The sequence below is a fragment of the Pseudophryne corroboree genome, chromosome 3, assembly GCF_028390025.1.
Source record: "Pseudophryne corroboree isolate aPseCor3 chromosome 3, aPseCor3.hap2, whole genome shotgun sequence".
In the NCBI taxonomy this organism is placed as follows: domain Eukaryota; kingdom Metazoa; phylum Chordata; class Amphibia; order Anura; family Myobatrachidae; genus Pseudophryne; species Pseudophryne corroboree.
The window spans coordinates 666,744,467-666,759,730 of NC_086446.1; the positions used below are offsets into that span (position 1 = coordinate 666,744,467).

The window sequence follows — 15,264 nt, forward strand, 5'->3', positions numbered from 1 at the left end:
ACGCGTTTTGGCAAAACCACCCTTTTGGATTTTTGTCGGATTCGGATGCGTTTGGATTCGGTGTTTTTTTTTTTTTTTATACCCTCAAAAACAGCTTAAATCATAGAATTTGGGGGTAATTTTGATCCTATAGTATTATTAACTTCAATAACCATAATTTCCACTCATTTCCAGTCTATTCTGAACACCTCACACCTCACAATATTATTTTTAGTCCTAAAATTTGCACCGAGGATGCTGGATGACTAAGCTAAGTGACCCAAGTGGTGGCACAAACACCTGGCCCATCTAGGAGTGGCACTGCAGTGTCAGACAGGATGGCACTTAAAAAAATAGTCCCCAAACAGCACATGTTGCAAAGAGAAATAAAAAAAGAGGTGCAAGGTGGAATTTATAATTCATTTTCATGAACATCATCTTCTCCACATTTTCTGGAAGTTACCTCTTTCGGAGTGTTTAGTGCTGGAGGGGGGTCAACTTAGGTAAAATAAAGCCAGTTAGTGCAAGGGCCTCCAAATTGCCTCTTTCTCCTGCCAGTATATGTACTGACAGTCTGACATGCCTACTTGGATGCCGTCACTCATATAATCCTCCACCATTCTTTCAATGGTGACTGAATCATATGCAGTGACAGTAGACATGTCAGTAATCGTTGGCAGGTCCTTCAGTCCGGACCAGATGTCAGCACTTGCTCCTGACTGCCCTGCATCACTGCCAGTGGGTGGTTTTGGAAATGTTATCCTTATCCTGGCAGCTCCAGTGGAGGTAGAAAATGAAGGAGAAGCTGTTGGCGGGTCACGTTCCGCTTGACTTGACAATTGTCTCACCAGCAGGACTTTGAACGAGCACGGTTACCAAAATGTTGTGCTCCGATTTCAACAGATTGACCACCCGTGAATCCTGATTAAGCGAATGAAGGGCTCCATCCACAAGTCCCACTAACGGAATCGCTCCATTTTAGCTCCTCCGTCAATCTCTCCAGCTGCTTCTGCAAAAGCCTGATGAGGGGAAAGACCTGACTCAGGCTGGCAGTGTCTGAACTGACTTCACGTGTGGCAAGTTCAAAGGGTTGAAGAACCTTGCACAACATGGAAATCATTCTCCACTGCACTTGAGTCAGGTGCATTCCCCCTCCTTTGCCTATATCGTAGGCAGATGTATAGGCTTGAATGGCCTTTTGCTGCTCCTCCATCCTCTGAAGCATATAGAGGGTTGAATTCCACCTCGTTACCACCGCTTGCTTTAGCTAATGGCTGGGCATGTTCAGGAGTGTTTGCTGGCACTCCAGTCTTCGGCACGCGATGGCTGAATGCCAAAAGTGGCCCACAATTTTTCGGGCCACCGACAGCATATCCTGCATGCCCCTGTCGTTTTTTAAAAAATTCTGCACCACCAAATTAATTGTATGTGCAAAACATGGGATGTGCTATAATTTGCCCACTTGTAATGCATGCACAATATTGGTGGCATTGTCCGATATCACAAATCCCCAGGAAAGTCCAATTGGGGTAAGTCAATCTGCGATGATGTTCCTCAGTTTCTGTAAGAGGTTGTCAGCTGTGTGCCTCTTATGGAAATCGGTGATACAAAGCGTAGCCTGCCTAGGAATGAGTTGGCGTTTGCAGGATGCTGTTACTGGTGCCACCGCTGTTGTTGCTGCGGGATGCAATACATCTACCCAGTGGGCTGTCACAGTCATATAGTCCTTAGTCTGCCCTGCTCCACTTGTCCACATGTTCGTGGTTAAGTGGACAAGTGGGTACAACTGCATTTTTTAGGACACTGGTGACACATTTCTGATGTCTGTGTACATTCTCGGTATTGCCTGCCTTGAGAAGTGGAACCTAGATGGGATTTTGTACTGGGGACACACTACCTCAAGTAATTCTCTAAGTGCCTGTGAATTAACGGTGGATACCGGACGCACGTCTAACACAAACATAGTTGTCAAGGCCTGAATTATCCGCTTTGCAACAGGATGACTGCTGTGATATTTCATCTTCCTCGCAAAGGACTGTTGGACAGTCAATTGCTTACTGTAAGTAGTACAAGTGGTCTTCCAACTTCCCCTCTGGGATGACGATTGACTCCCAGCAGCAACAACAGCATCACCAGCAGTAACAGCAGCAGTAAACGTTGTCAGTGGACTGTTTCCGCTGTCACCCAAAGTTTTTGAACTTGTCAATGACTTCTGATGAATGCGCTCCAGGTGACGTATAAGGGAGGATGTTCCTAGGTGGTTAACGTCCTCACCCCCCTTATTACAGCTTGACAAAGGCAACACACGTCTTGACACCTGTTGTCCGCATTTCTGTTGAAATAATTCCACACCGAAGAGGTGATTTTTTTATGGTATTTTGACCAGGCATGTCAATGTCCTTATTCATCCCACGGATAACAGGTGTCTCCCCAGGTGCCTGACTTAAACAAACCACCTCACAATCAGAATCCTCCTTGTCAATTTCCTCCTCAGCGCCAGCAACACCCATATCCTCATCCTGGTGTACTTCAACAGTGACATCTTCAATTTGACTATCAGGAACTGGACTGTGGGTGCTCCTTCCAGCACTTGCTGTGCTTTTGCTTTTGACAGCTTAACTCTTTTCATTTTTCTAGCAGGAGGATGAGTGCTTCCATCGTCATGTGAAGCTGAACCACTAGTCATTAGGAACATAGGAGAAGGCCTTAGCCGTTCCTTGCCACTCCATGTCGTAAATGGCATATTGGCAAGTTTACGTTTCTCCTCAGACGATTTTAATATAGATTTTTGGGTCATTTTACTGAACTTTGGCTTTTTGGATTTTACATACTCTCTACTATGACATTGGGCATCGGCCTTGGCAGACGACGTTAATGGCATTTCATCGTCTCTGCCATGACTTGTGGCAGCAGCTTCAGCACTAGGTGGAAGTGAATCTTGAGCTTTCCCTATTTAACTCTCCAAATTTTTGTTCTCCATTTTTTAATGTGTGGAATTATATGCCAGTAATATATCTGGAATTAGACGGCAGTAATGTCTGGAATTAGATACCACTAGATAGATACCAGATACCACTGTGACTGGAATGATGATGACCTATGCACAGTGACCGGACACTACTAACAGAGCACCCTGCAACAGCAAGATGCAGCACAAGACACTGTACTAGTATTAGTAATGTAGTATTACTGAGCACCACAAGACAAAGAGCAGTGATACTGAGCACTGATGATACTACTGAGCACTGATGATACTATGGAGAACTGACACTGAGCAACACGATTAGCACAAGACACTGTACTAGTATTACTAATGTAGTATTACTGAGCACCACAAGACAATGAACAGTGATACTGAGCACTGCTGATACTGAGCACTGATGATACTATGGAGAACTGACACTGAGCAGCACGATTCGCACAAAATACTGTACTAGTATTACTAATGTAGTATTACTGAGCACCACAAGACAATGAGCAGTGATACTGAGCCAGAGCCGGCCATAGCTATAGGCAAACTAGGCAATTGCCTAGGGCATTTGATATGCCCAGGGGCATCAGCAGCTTCTGCTGATTAAAATGATATGCGGCATGCCTATATTCTGTGTGTAGCATTTCATATGCAGATACAGACACAGTCTCACACAGTATAAAGGCATGCTGTATATCATTTTAATCAGCAGAAGCTGCTTGTGCATCCTAGCCACATAGCAATGCAAATAAGATGCATTTTCATTAAAAAATGTGCCCGACGTTAGCACTGAGGCAAGATTTATGAGGACACATCTGTATCCAAGCAGAGGCAGAGGTTACAGTGTTAGCGGCAGTGTGAGTGCTGTGTGCATGTGAGTGGGTTGGATGTGCAGTAGTGTTCAGAATATGTGTAAGGAGCATTATGTGTGTCATGTAAAAATGCATTAATGTGCAACATATGTATAAGGGGCACTATGTGTGTCATTATGTGTATAAGGGCATTAATAATGTGTGGCATACAGTATGTGTAACAGGGTACTACTGTATTTGTCATTATGTGTATAGGGGCACTAACAATGTGCAGCAAATGTGTAGGGGGCACTATGTGTGTCATTATGTGTATTAGGGCATTAATAATGTGCGGCATATGTGTAAGGGACATTATGTGTAAAAGGGCATTAATAAAGGTTGTCATAATGTGTAAGCACATTATGTTTAGAAGGACATTAATAATGTGTCTCATATGTGTTAGGGGCATTACTGTGTGGAATTATGTGTTTAAGGTGCTCTTCTATGTGGTGTTTCCTATAGAAAGGGCACTACTGTGTCGTCTAATGTGAATAAAGAGCAATAGGGTGTAGTGTAATGTGAATAAGGAGCAATTCAGTGTGATGTAATGTGAATAAGGGGCTCTACTGTGAGGAGTAACGTTTATAAGGTAAAGTGATACTACTGTGGGATGTAATATTAATTATGGAAACTATCGCATGATCAAATGTGAATAAAGTGCAGTACTGTGTGGCGTATTTGGAATTGGGGTTACTATTGTGTGGCCATGCCCCTTGCCAGCAAAAACACACCCCTTTTTGGGCTGTGCGCCAAATGTGCGAACTGTTCCTATTTAAAATATAGGGGGTACAAACACCAAAATAAGGACTGTTATGGCTGAGGGGTGATGGTTCTGGGAAAGAAGTGCAAGGTCAGAGGCGGAACCAGGGGTGGTGCTAGGGGGCACCAGCCAAAATCTTGCCTAGGGCATCATATTGGTTAGGGCCGGCTCTGTACTGAGCACTGATGATACTGAGCACTGATGATACTACGGAGAACTGATACTGAGCAGCACAAGACACTGCACTAGTATTAGTGAGCAGCACAAAAGCACTCTGGAATTATCACCCCCCAGATACCACTGTGACTGGAATGATGATGACTGATGCAGTCACAGTACACTACTACCACAGCACCCTACAGCAGCAAGATGCAGCACAAGAGAGACACTGTACTAGTATTACTGAGCAGCAATAAGCACTGTTACTGAGCACTGATACTAAGATTTGACACTGAGAGAACGTAGACACGTCCTCTCTGTACCCTCTACAATGCACAAGTGAAAATGGCGGCGACGGGCGGCTCTTTATATGGAATATGAATCTCGTGAAAATCCGACTGCGGGATGATGACATTTTGCCTCGTTCGGGTTTTCCGAGTCAGGCGGGTACAACTGAGTCTGGCTCAGACCCGTGTTTGACACGTGAAGTTCGGTAGGGTTCGGTTCTCAGAGAACCGAACCCGCTTATCTCTATACAAAACAGAGCCAAACTAACAAAAAATTATTAAAGAATTAGTAATGAATTTTAATATAACTTTTTGTTGATAAGTTTCTTAATACCAACTTTAAATTCTTGGTTTTTCAAGCTATAAATAACAGGATTTAATATTGGAATTAACACACCAGATAAAAGAGAAAAAAACTTGTCCCGTTCTGGTGAATAACTTGATGTGGGTCTCATGTACAGACAGAACAAAGTCCCATAAAAAATAGTTACACAGGTTAGATGGGAAGAGCAGGTAGAAAATGCTTTAAGTTGACCTTCTGCAGATTTTATCTTCAAAATAGAAGAGATAATGAACATGTAAGAAATAATTGTAAAGACAAATGCATTGAACGTCACAAGTACTCCTTCAATATAATTCATAATTTCTACATTATATATATCACTGCATGTCAATTTCAACACAGGTGAGATATCACAGTAAAAATGGTCAATGACATGAGAATCACAAAAGGATAGTTTAGATACAAGAACAGTATGTCCAATTGTTATTAGAAAACTAATGGTCCATGCTGCAATTGCAAGCCCAGCACAACGTGTTAAATGCATTAATAGAAAATATCGAAGTGGATGACAAATTGCCACATAGCGATCATATGCCATGACCTCTAGCAGGAGGACTTCTGTACAAGTCAGAGCTATGTAGAAATACATCTGTGCCATACACCCACAGAAAGAAATTTCGTTTTGCTGAGTGAGAAGGATATTCAAGAGATTAGGCAAAATATTTGAAGCATAAATAATATCCACTGCTGAAAGGTTTATCAAAAAAATATACATGGGAATATATAGGTGTGGATTTCCTAAAATAATGATGAAAATTGTTGTATTCCCAAATATAATACTAAAGTAAATGAACAAACATATGATAAATACTGTAAATCGGAGATCTGGGATGTCGGACAGGCCTTTGATAAAGAAACTAGTTGCATTGTGTTTGCTTTCCAACTTCATTTCCAGCATAGAATTTTCACAAATTGTCTAGAAATTGGAAAAAACATTATCATAATCAATAAAGATAGCACAACATGCAGTACCACAAGCATGCAATAAACATTGTACTTTGGAATTTGCATAATTTATATATATTTCCCGTGACATTTCACAAGGGAGGGTTAAAAACTAGCAGGAGTACTGTACCAGAAGTCTGGAGCAAGGGTTTGTTATGCATGGAGTGGTGAATGAGATTAGGGGATGTATTTAGAGATGTGTCCTTTTGTATCTCCACCATTGCTGCGGCACGCCACAGCATGCAAGGCATAAAAAAGTGCTGCTAGCTTGTGGATGTGCTACGTTCACACACGTGATCCCATGGTACAAACGGTGCCACAGCATGGCGCACTGTGTCATGGACATGCATGGCAATTCACATGCCATGTTTCCTGCATTTGCAGCAATGTTGGAAAAAAACACATCTGTATATCGATTTAAAATTCAATAAAAATCCATGAAATTTAACCATTCGTAAATATATCCATATGAATTCCATATATTATTTGTCTGTTGAAAAGGGTAATTGGGCTATTCTTCTGTCACGTACGGGGCATATCAATTTTAACTAAAACTTAACATAAGAAAGTTTTTGTTTCGTTTTTTAAAAAGATGGATGTAATATAAAAGTGCCTAACTAGGCTTATTTTTTTAGGAAGAATTTTTTTCTCCGTTATAAACAACACAATATCGCAAAATTTAGTCAGATACGGGAAAAGCCAGGTCCACAACCAGTTTGAAAAATAAACTTCTACTTAATAATTCCCCTCAACTCCAAATTAAGAGCCTTTTTTTGTTTGTCTTTTTATGAAAATGTATGAAAAGAGCTATAATTTAACTTGTCAGCCTATGTTGAAAACTCAAAAGATACACAGCTACAAATTTATTTACAGTGTCATATATGGGATATTTTTACTCATTTTCATAGAATTCCACAATTGTATTTTTTTTATATATTTAACTACATCTTGATTTTAAAATGGTGTTGCACTACTGTATGCCTTCTACATCCAATCTCTTTTTTGAAATGTATTTTATTTATACAGTAGATTCAAAGATGAACAGAAGCAAAAACAAAAATAAAACGTGCATTGGAATGGAGCAAATCAGCCCAAGTGATGAGATCAATAAATAAAACAATTAAAAGATGCAAATCAAAGCTGTAACTATGGAATAACTTTACCTATTTAGTACAAAAAGTTACATACTAGAAAATAAACATTAAAAAGGGTGTGTTGGGGAGAGGCCATTGTCTGAAAGAATAACACTAGAAACACAGAAAAGTGAAGAAAGAAAGAAGAGGAGAGTGAGGGGTCAAAACAAAAGTTTTAACACAGTGGTGGCAATTGTGAGTGGTGGATCCAGGTGCAGAAATATGCTTTGACCCCAGCCCCTTTCCTCCTCAGCCCACCTCAAGTTTATACTATGCCACATGGCAGAGGGAGACATGGGGAGGCCGGGGGTGACAGAGAGAGGCAGAGGGTGATAGGTTGTAGGTGATGGGGTGAGGTAGTGGGTGACACCAGAGAGAGGCAATAAGTGATGGGAAAGTGACAGGGAGAGGTAATGGTTGATGCTAGGGAGAGCTAGTGGGTGACAGGGAGACAACAGGGAAAGGCAGTAGGTGACAAGAAGAGGGTAATGGGGAAAGGCAATAGGTGATGCCAGAAAGATGGGAAGAGGCAGTGGGTGACAGGAAAAGGGTTACAAGGAGAGGCTGTGGGTGACAGTGAGAGGGTGAAAGGCAGAGGCAGTGGGTGACACCAGGGGGAGGCAGTGGGTGACAGGAAGAGGCAATGGGTGACAGGGAGAAACAGTGGGTGAAGTCAGGGAGAGGCATTGGATGATAGGGAAAGGGTGACAAGAAGAGGCAATGGATGATGACAGGGAGAGGCAGTTGGTCACAGGAGAGGGTGACAGGCAGTGGGTGATGGAGCAGTTGACAGTGAGAAGCAGAGGGTGACAGGGAGGGACAGAGAATTGGTGATAGAGAGAGGTAGTGGGTGACAGGGTAAGTATGACAGGCAGTAGGTGATGGAGAGAGGCTGTGGGTGATGGAGAGAGGTGGTGATGACAGGGAGAGGGTGGGAGAAGCACTATGTGACATGGAGAGGGTGACAGAGAGAGGCAGTGGGTAACAGAGTGTGGATGATGGATTGGATGATGAAAACAGGCAGTGAATCACCAGAAGTGGGCAACAAGCAGTGGGTGACAGGGAGAAAATGACAGGTAGTGCGTGATGAAGAGAGACTGTGGGTGATGTCTGAGGGTGACATGGAGAAGCAGTGGATGAAAGAAAGGGTGATGGAGAGAGACAATGGGTGACCAGGAGTAGTAATGAGTATATTACAATTTGTTTACCTGGGCCCAGAACTGCTGTTCATGGAATGTAGCTCCTCCTTGGGTTTTAATAGTGGAGAAGATCATGAGATTGTGATATCAGATCCCTGGTGTCAGTGGCAAACACAGCCTCAGTCAGAGTACTCAACAGGATGCCAGGGTTCAGAGCAATAGACAGAGGAGAGGGAAGGAGCTGAGAGGAGAGGGGATTGTGACCCCTCCTCCCCCACTGGCTGGGCAGCACTTATCTAAAAAAGCATGGGGGCAGCCAGGGCTGCCACTAGAAATTGTGGGGCCCGGGACTGACAAAATAGGAAGCCCCCCCCCCCCCCAAAAAAAAAAAAAAAAGTAAAATAAATATAAATATATATTTCAAAAAATAAAAAATAATATTTCTATGCAGACACAAAGCCACTCCCTCAAGTCTGTGTTTTTAAGGTAGGAATATTTATTTATTTTAGTTGAAATTTTTTAATTAGCCATCATACACCTTAAGATCTCACCTCATTTTTATATATACATAGATATGCCCCCAGTGCCAGATACATATATGCCCCACAGTGCCTGACAGATATGCCCCCAGTGCCAGATACAGAAATGCCCCCACAGTGCATGCCAGATATGCCCCCAGTGCCAGATACAGAAATTCCCCCACTGTGCCTGCCAGATATGCAACCAGTGCAAGATACAGAAATGCCCCCACTATGCCTGCCAGATATGCAACCAGTGCCAGATACAGAAATGCCCCCACTGTGCCTGCCAGATATGCCCCCAGTGCCAGATACATGTATGCCCCCAGTGCCAGATACAGAAATGCCCCCACTGTGCCTGCCAGATATGCACCCAGTGCCAGATACATGTCCCACTCCCCAGTGCCAGATATGCCCCCAGACCCCAGTGCCAGGTACACATGTCCTCAAAGCTCCGGGCCCCCTTTTCACAAAACACACAGTCACAGACAACAAAGACATACATACTTACCTACAAATCTGTCCTCTCTGCTCTCTCTGTCTCTCCCACGCTATCTGCTGCTTCCAGCCGTCTTCTGTCCCTAGCTCCGCGGCTCCTCTTCACCTGACGTGGCGTGACGTGACGTCATGACGTCACGCTGCGTCGCATTAGAATAAAAGAAACTTTATTTAGCCGAACAGCAACTTGCTGTGATCGGCGGCGGGACACGAAGGGGCAAAAGCCGCGCCGCGGTCAGTGTCACCGGTGGCGGTCGCTGCCGGGAATAGCCGCTCTGTGTGCAGCCTGGGTCCTCCACTCTGTCAGAGTGGCCGGGCCCGGGACAACTGTACACAGGGCACCCCCTTGATGGCGGCCCTGGGGGCAGCTCAGTCTCAGCTGCTCATTTTAGGGACTAATGGATTTCTGCAGAATATAATGAGTCAGTCTGACTCACTGTCATGCTGCTGTGGGCCCTTTCACAGTGGCAGGGCTGTCCCTTTGTATGGGCTTTACAGGCAGTTGACCAGGAGCCAGTAGTGCAGCTGTGGACAGTAATGCTAGATCGTCCCCCCCATCCACCCCAGAGCTTGCACTGCAGTCTTTCTCAAGGCAGGGGGTTGTGGGGTGTAAAGGGATCAACTAGAGACACAGTTATTATTGGTCCAGGGTCCGGGCTGAGTGAATAACACTGGCTACACTGCTGTAGGGTAAGAGCAGGGCTGGCCATTGGGCCACCTAACAAAAAAAAATAATTAAGGATATCTTTCAAAGTATCCCATACTCATAGGACAGAAACTTATACTCACTAAGAATATGGGATACTGTAACATCACGTTCTGGCAAAGTGAGAAATAACAATATATATTTTACGGTAAAGAACAACAAATAATACTAATATTGAAATAAAAGTAAAAAATGGCACACAGCATATTTGTAAATTATCTTTATTCACGCTGATTTTTTTTCTCTTTCCAACATTATTCTATTTCTCTATATACTATTTTTTATATTTTGCTTTGTTAGGTCACAATACATGGTAAATAATAAAATACATTAAAGGCAATAAGAGCAATCTTAAAGTGGCATAAATATTCTGTATAATGAAAAAATACCTAAAAGTATCTTGGTGCAGGAACTACAGTATTTATTTGTTCTAACGTATACTTTTTATGCATAGCATAATATTATGTATACACAAGCATACAAACACCAAAAATAGATTACACATTTAGAGGTATATTTATGAAGAAGCAGGTTTTCAAAGCTACTGCTTCTCAGTTAGTTTCACCACAATATTTAAAGCTGCACTAATACTAAAGTCAAATGCTTGGTGTGTTCTGCTCTTAATATTAGTCACAACTGGTTAAAAACCACACAGAACCCTATGCAATTTACTGGTTTGCCTCATACAATATACAGTATTGCTAGCAAGTAGACAGGTGTAGACAAAGTATATGTCTGCGAACGATGATGTTCAATGAGCTTTATTACTTTGACAGTGGGGTAAGTAGAGAAAATTTCTTAGTAGCACACTACACCACCCATTTCTTGTCACTCTGGAAGTATTCCTCTCCATTCTATTCCAAATACACCTTACCTATATGGTGGTTTCTCTGCAAGAGGGAACCTCAGAAGAAACTGATCATATATATATATATATATATATATATATATATATTAGAGATGAGCGGGTTCGGTTCCTCGGGATCTGAACCACCCCGAACTTCACCCATTTTACATGGTTCCGAGGCAGACTCGGATCTTCCCGCATTGCTCGGTTAACCCGAGTGCGCCCGAACGTCATCATCCCTCTGTCGGATTCTCGCGAGATTCATATTCTATATACGGAGCTGCGCGTCACCGCGATTTTTACTTGTGCATTGGAGATGATAGCGAGAGGACGTGCAGCGTTCTCTCAGTTTCTGTGTTCAGTGTGCTGCAAATATCTGTGCTCAGTGTGCTGAAAATATCTACGTTCTCTGCCTGAAAAATGCTCCATATCTGTGCTGCATTGTAGTATATAGTAGGAGGACAGTGCAGAATTTTGCATACATATATAAAGCAATACGGTACAGTAGTCCATTGCTCTACCTCTGTGTCATCAAGTTTACTATCCATCCATACCTGTGCTGCATTTTAGTTGTGTGCAGTATATATATAGTAGGAGGACAGTGCATAATTTTGCTGACCACCAGTATATATATAGCAGTACGGTACAGTGGTCCATTGCTCTACCTCTGTGTCGTCAAGTATACTATCCATCCATACCTGTGCTGCATTTTAGTTGTTCGCAGTATATAGTAGGAGGACAGTGCAGAATTTTGCTGACCACCAGTATATATATAGCAGTACGGTACAGTAGTCCATTGCTCTACCTCTGTGTCGTCAAGTATACTATCCATCCATACCTGTGCTGCATTTTAGTTGTGCGCAGTATATAGTAGGAGGACAGTGCAGAATTTTGCTGACCACCAGTATATATATAGCAGTACGGTACAGTAGTCCATTGCTCTACCCCTGTGTCGTCAAGTATACTATCCATCCATACCAGTGCTGCATTTTAGTTGTGCGCAGTATATAGTAGGAGGACAGTGCAGAATTTTGCTGACCACCAGTATATATATAGCAGTACGGTACAGTAGTCCATTGCTCTACCTCTGTGTCGTCAAGTATACTATCCATCCATACCTGTGCGGCATTTTAGTTGTGCGCAGTATATAGTAGGAGGAGGAGGACAGTGCAGAATTTTGCTGACCACCAGTATATATATAGCAGTACGGTACAGTAGTCCATTGCTCTACCTCTGTGTCGTCAAGTGTACTATCCATCCATACCTGTGCTGCATTTTAGTTGTGCGCAGTATATAGTAGGAAAACAGTGCAGAATTTTGCTGACCACCAGTATATATATATAACAGTACGGTACAGTAGGCCATTGCTATTGATATATTACTGGCATATAAATCCACACATTAAAAAATGGAGAACAAAAATGTGGAAGGTAAATAGAGAAAGATCAAGATCCACTTCCACCTCGTGCTGAAGCTGCTGCCACTAGTCATGGCCGAGACGATGAAATGCCATCAACGTCGTCTGCCAAGGCCGATGCCCAATGTCAAAGTAGAGAGCATGTAAAATCGAAAAAAAAAAAGTTCAGTAAAATGACCCAAAAATCAAAATTAAAAGCGTCTGATGAGTAGCGTAAACTTGCCAATATACCATTTACGACACGGAGTGGCAAGGAACGGCTGAGGCCCTGGCCTATGTTCATGGCTAGTGGTTCAGATTCACATGAGGATGGAAGCACTCATCCTCTCGCTAGAAAAATTAAAATACTTAAGCTGGCAAAAGCACAGCAAAGAACTGTGCGTTCTTCTAAATCACAAATCCCCTGGATTCTGATGGTGAGGTGGTTTGTTTAAGTCAGGCACCCGGGGAGACACCTGTTGTCCATGGGACGAATATGGCCATTGACATGCCTGGTCAGATTACAAAAAAAAATCAGCTCTTCGGTGTGGAATTATTTTAACAGAAATGCGGACAACAGGTGTAAAGCTGTGTGTTGCCTTTGTCAAACTGTAATAAGTAGGGGTAAGGACGTTAACCACCTAGGAACATCATCCCTTATAAGTCACCTAGAGCGCATTCATCAGAAGTCATTGACAAGTTCAAAAACTTTGGGTGACAGCGGAAGCAGTCCACTGACAACTAAATCCCTTCTTCCTCTTGTACCCAAGCTCCTGCAAACCACACCACCAACTCCCTCAGTGTCAATTTCCTCCTTAGAAAGGAAAGCCAATAGTCCTGCAGGCCATGTCACTGGCAAGTTTGATGAGTCCTCTCCTGCCTGGGATTCCTCCGATGCATCCTTGAGTGTAACGCCTATTGCTGCTGGCGCTGCTGTTTTGCTGCTGGGAGTCGATCGTCATCCCAGAGGGGAAGTCGGAAGACCACTTGTACTACTTCCAGTAAGCAATTGACTGTCCAACAGTCCTTTGCGAGGAAGATGAAATATCACAGCAGTCATCCTACTGCAAAACAGATAACTCAGAACTTGGCAGCTTCGGTGGTGTTAAACGTGTGTCCGGTATCCACCTTTAAATCACAGGGAACTAGAGAATTGCTTGAGGTACTGTGTCCCCGGTACCAAATACCATCTAGGTTCCATTTCTCTAAGCAGGTGATACCGAAAATGTACACATACGTCAGAAAAAGAGTCACCAGTGTCCTAAAAAATGCAGTTGCACCCAATGTCCACTTAACCACTGACATGTGGACAAGTGGAGCAGGGCATACTCAGGACTATATGACTGTGACAGCCCACTGGGTAGTTGTAATGCCTCCCGCAGCAAGTACAGCAGCGGCGGCACCAATAGCAGCATCTCGCAAACGCCAACTTGTTCCTAGGCAGGCTATGCTTTGTATCACCGCTTTTCATAAGAGGCACACAGCTGACAACCTCTTATGGAAACTGAGTTACATCATCGCAGAATGGCTTACCCCAATTGGACTCTCCTGGGGATTTGTGACATCGGACAACGCCACCAATATTGTGCGTGCATTTCATGTGGGCAAATTCCAGCACGTCCCATGTTTTGCACATACATTGAATTTGGTGGTGCAGAATTTTTAAAAAAACAACAGGGGCGTGCAAGAGATGCTGTCGGTGGCCCGAAGTATTGCGGGCCACTTTCGGCATTCAGCCACCACGTGCCGAAGACTGGAGCACCAGTAAACACTCCTGAACTTGCCCCACCATCATCTGAAGCAAGAGGTGGTAACGAGGTGGAATTCAACCCTCTATATGCTTCAGAGTATGGGGGAGCAGCAAAAGGCCATTCAAGCCTATACAGCTACCTACAATTTAGGCAAAGGAGGTGGAATGCACCTGACTCAAGCGCAGTGGAGAATGATTTCAACGTTGTGCAAGGTTCTGCAACCCTTTGAACTTGCCACACGTGAAGTCAGTTCAGACACTGCCAGCCTGAGTCAAGTCATTCCCCTCATCAGGCTTTTGCAGAAGAAGCTGGAGAGATTGAAGGAGGAGCTAAAACAGAGCGATTCCGCTAGGCATGTGGGACTTGTGGATGGAGCCCTTAATTCACTTAACCAGGATTGATGGGTGGTCAATCTGTTGAAATCAGAGCACTACATTTTGGCCACCGTGCTCTATCCTAGATTTAAAACCTACGTTGTATCTCTCTTTCTGGCAGACACAAGTCTGCAGAGGTTCAAAGACCTGCTGGTGAGAAAATTGTCAAGTCAAGCGGAATGTGACCCGTCAACAGCTCCTCCTTCACATTCTCCCGCAACTGGGGCTGCGAGGAAAAGGCTAAGAATTCCGAGCCCACCCGCTGGCGGTGATGCAGGGCAGTCTGGAGCGAGTGCTGACATCTGGTCCGGACTGAAGGACCTGCCAACGATTACTGACATGTCGTCTACTGTCACTGCATATGATTCTGTCACCATTGAATGAATGGTGGAGGATTATATGAGTGACCGCATCCAAGTAGGCACGTCAGACAGTCCGTACGTATACTGGCAGGAAAAAGAGGCAATTTGGAGGCCCTTGCACAAACTGGCTTTATTTTACCTAAGTTGTCCCCCCTCCAGTGTGTACTCCGAAAGGGTGTTTAGTGCAGCCGGTCACCTTGTCAGCAATCGGCTTATGAGGTTACTTCCAGAAAATGTGGAGAAGA

At 43.6% G+C, this 15,264-nt stretch overlaps 1 protein-coding gene across 1 annotated transcript in view; it reads right to left on the minus strand.

Moving 5' to 3' along the window:
• Positions 1-5,306: 5,306 nt before the first annotated feature.
• Positions 5,307-15,264, minus strand: part of LOC135057371 (olfactory receptor 5AR1-like) — a 75,319-nt gene continuing 65,361 nt past the window's right edge. The window contains exon 5 of the mRNA XM_063963260.1: positions 5,307-6,266. Within this exon, the coding sequence (XP_063819330.1) occupies positions 5,307-6,248 (942 nt within the window). The 5' untranslated portion in view covers positions 6,249-6,266. The remainder of the gene's footprint in view (positions 6,267-15,264) is intronic.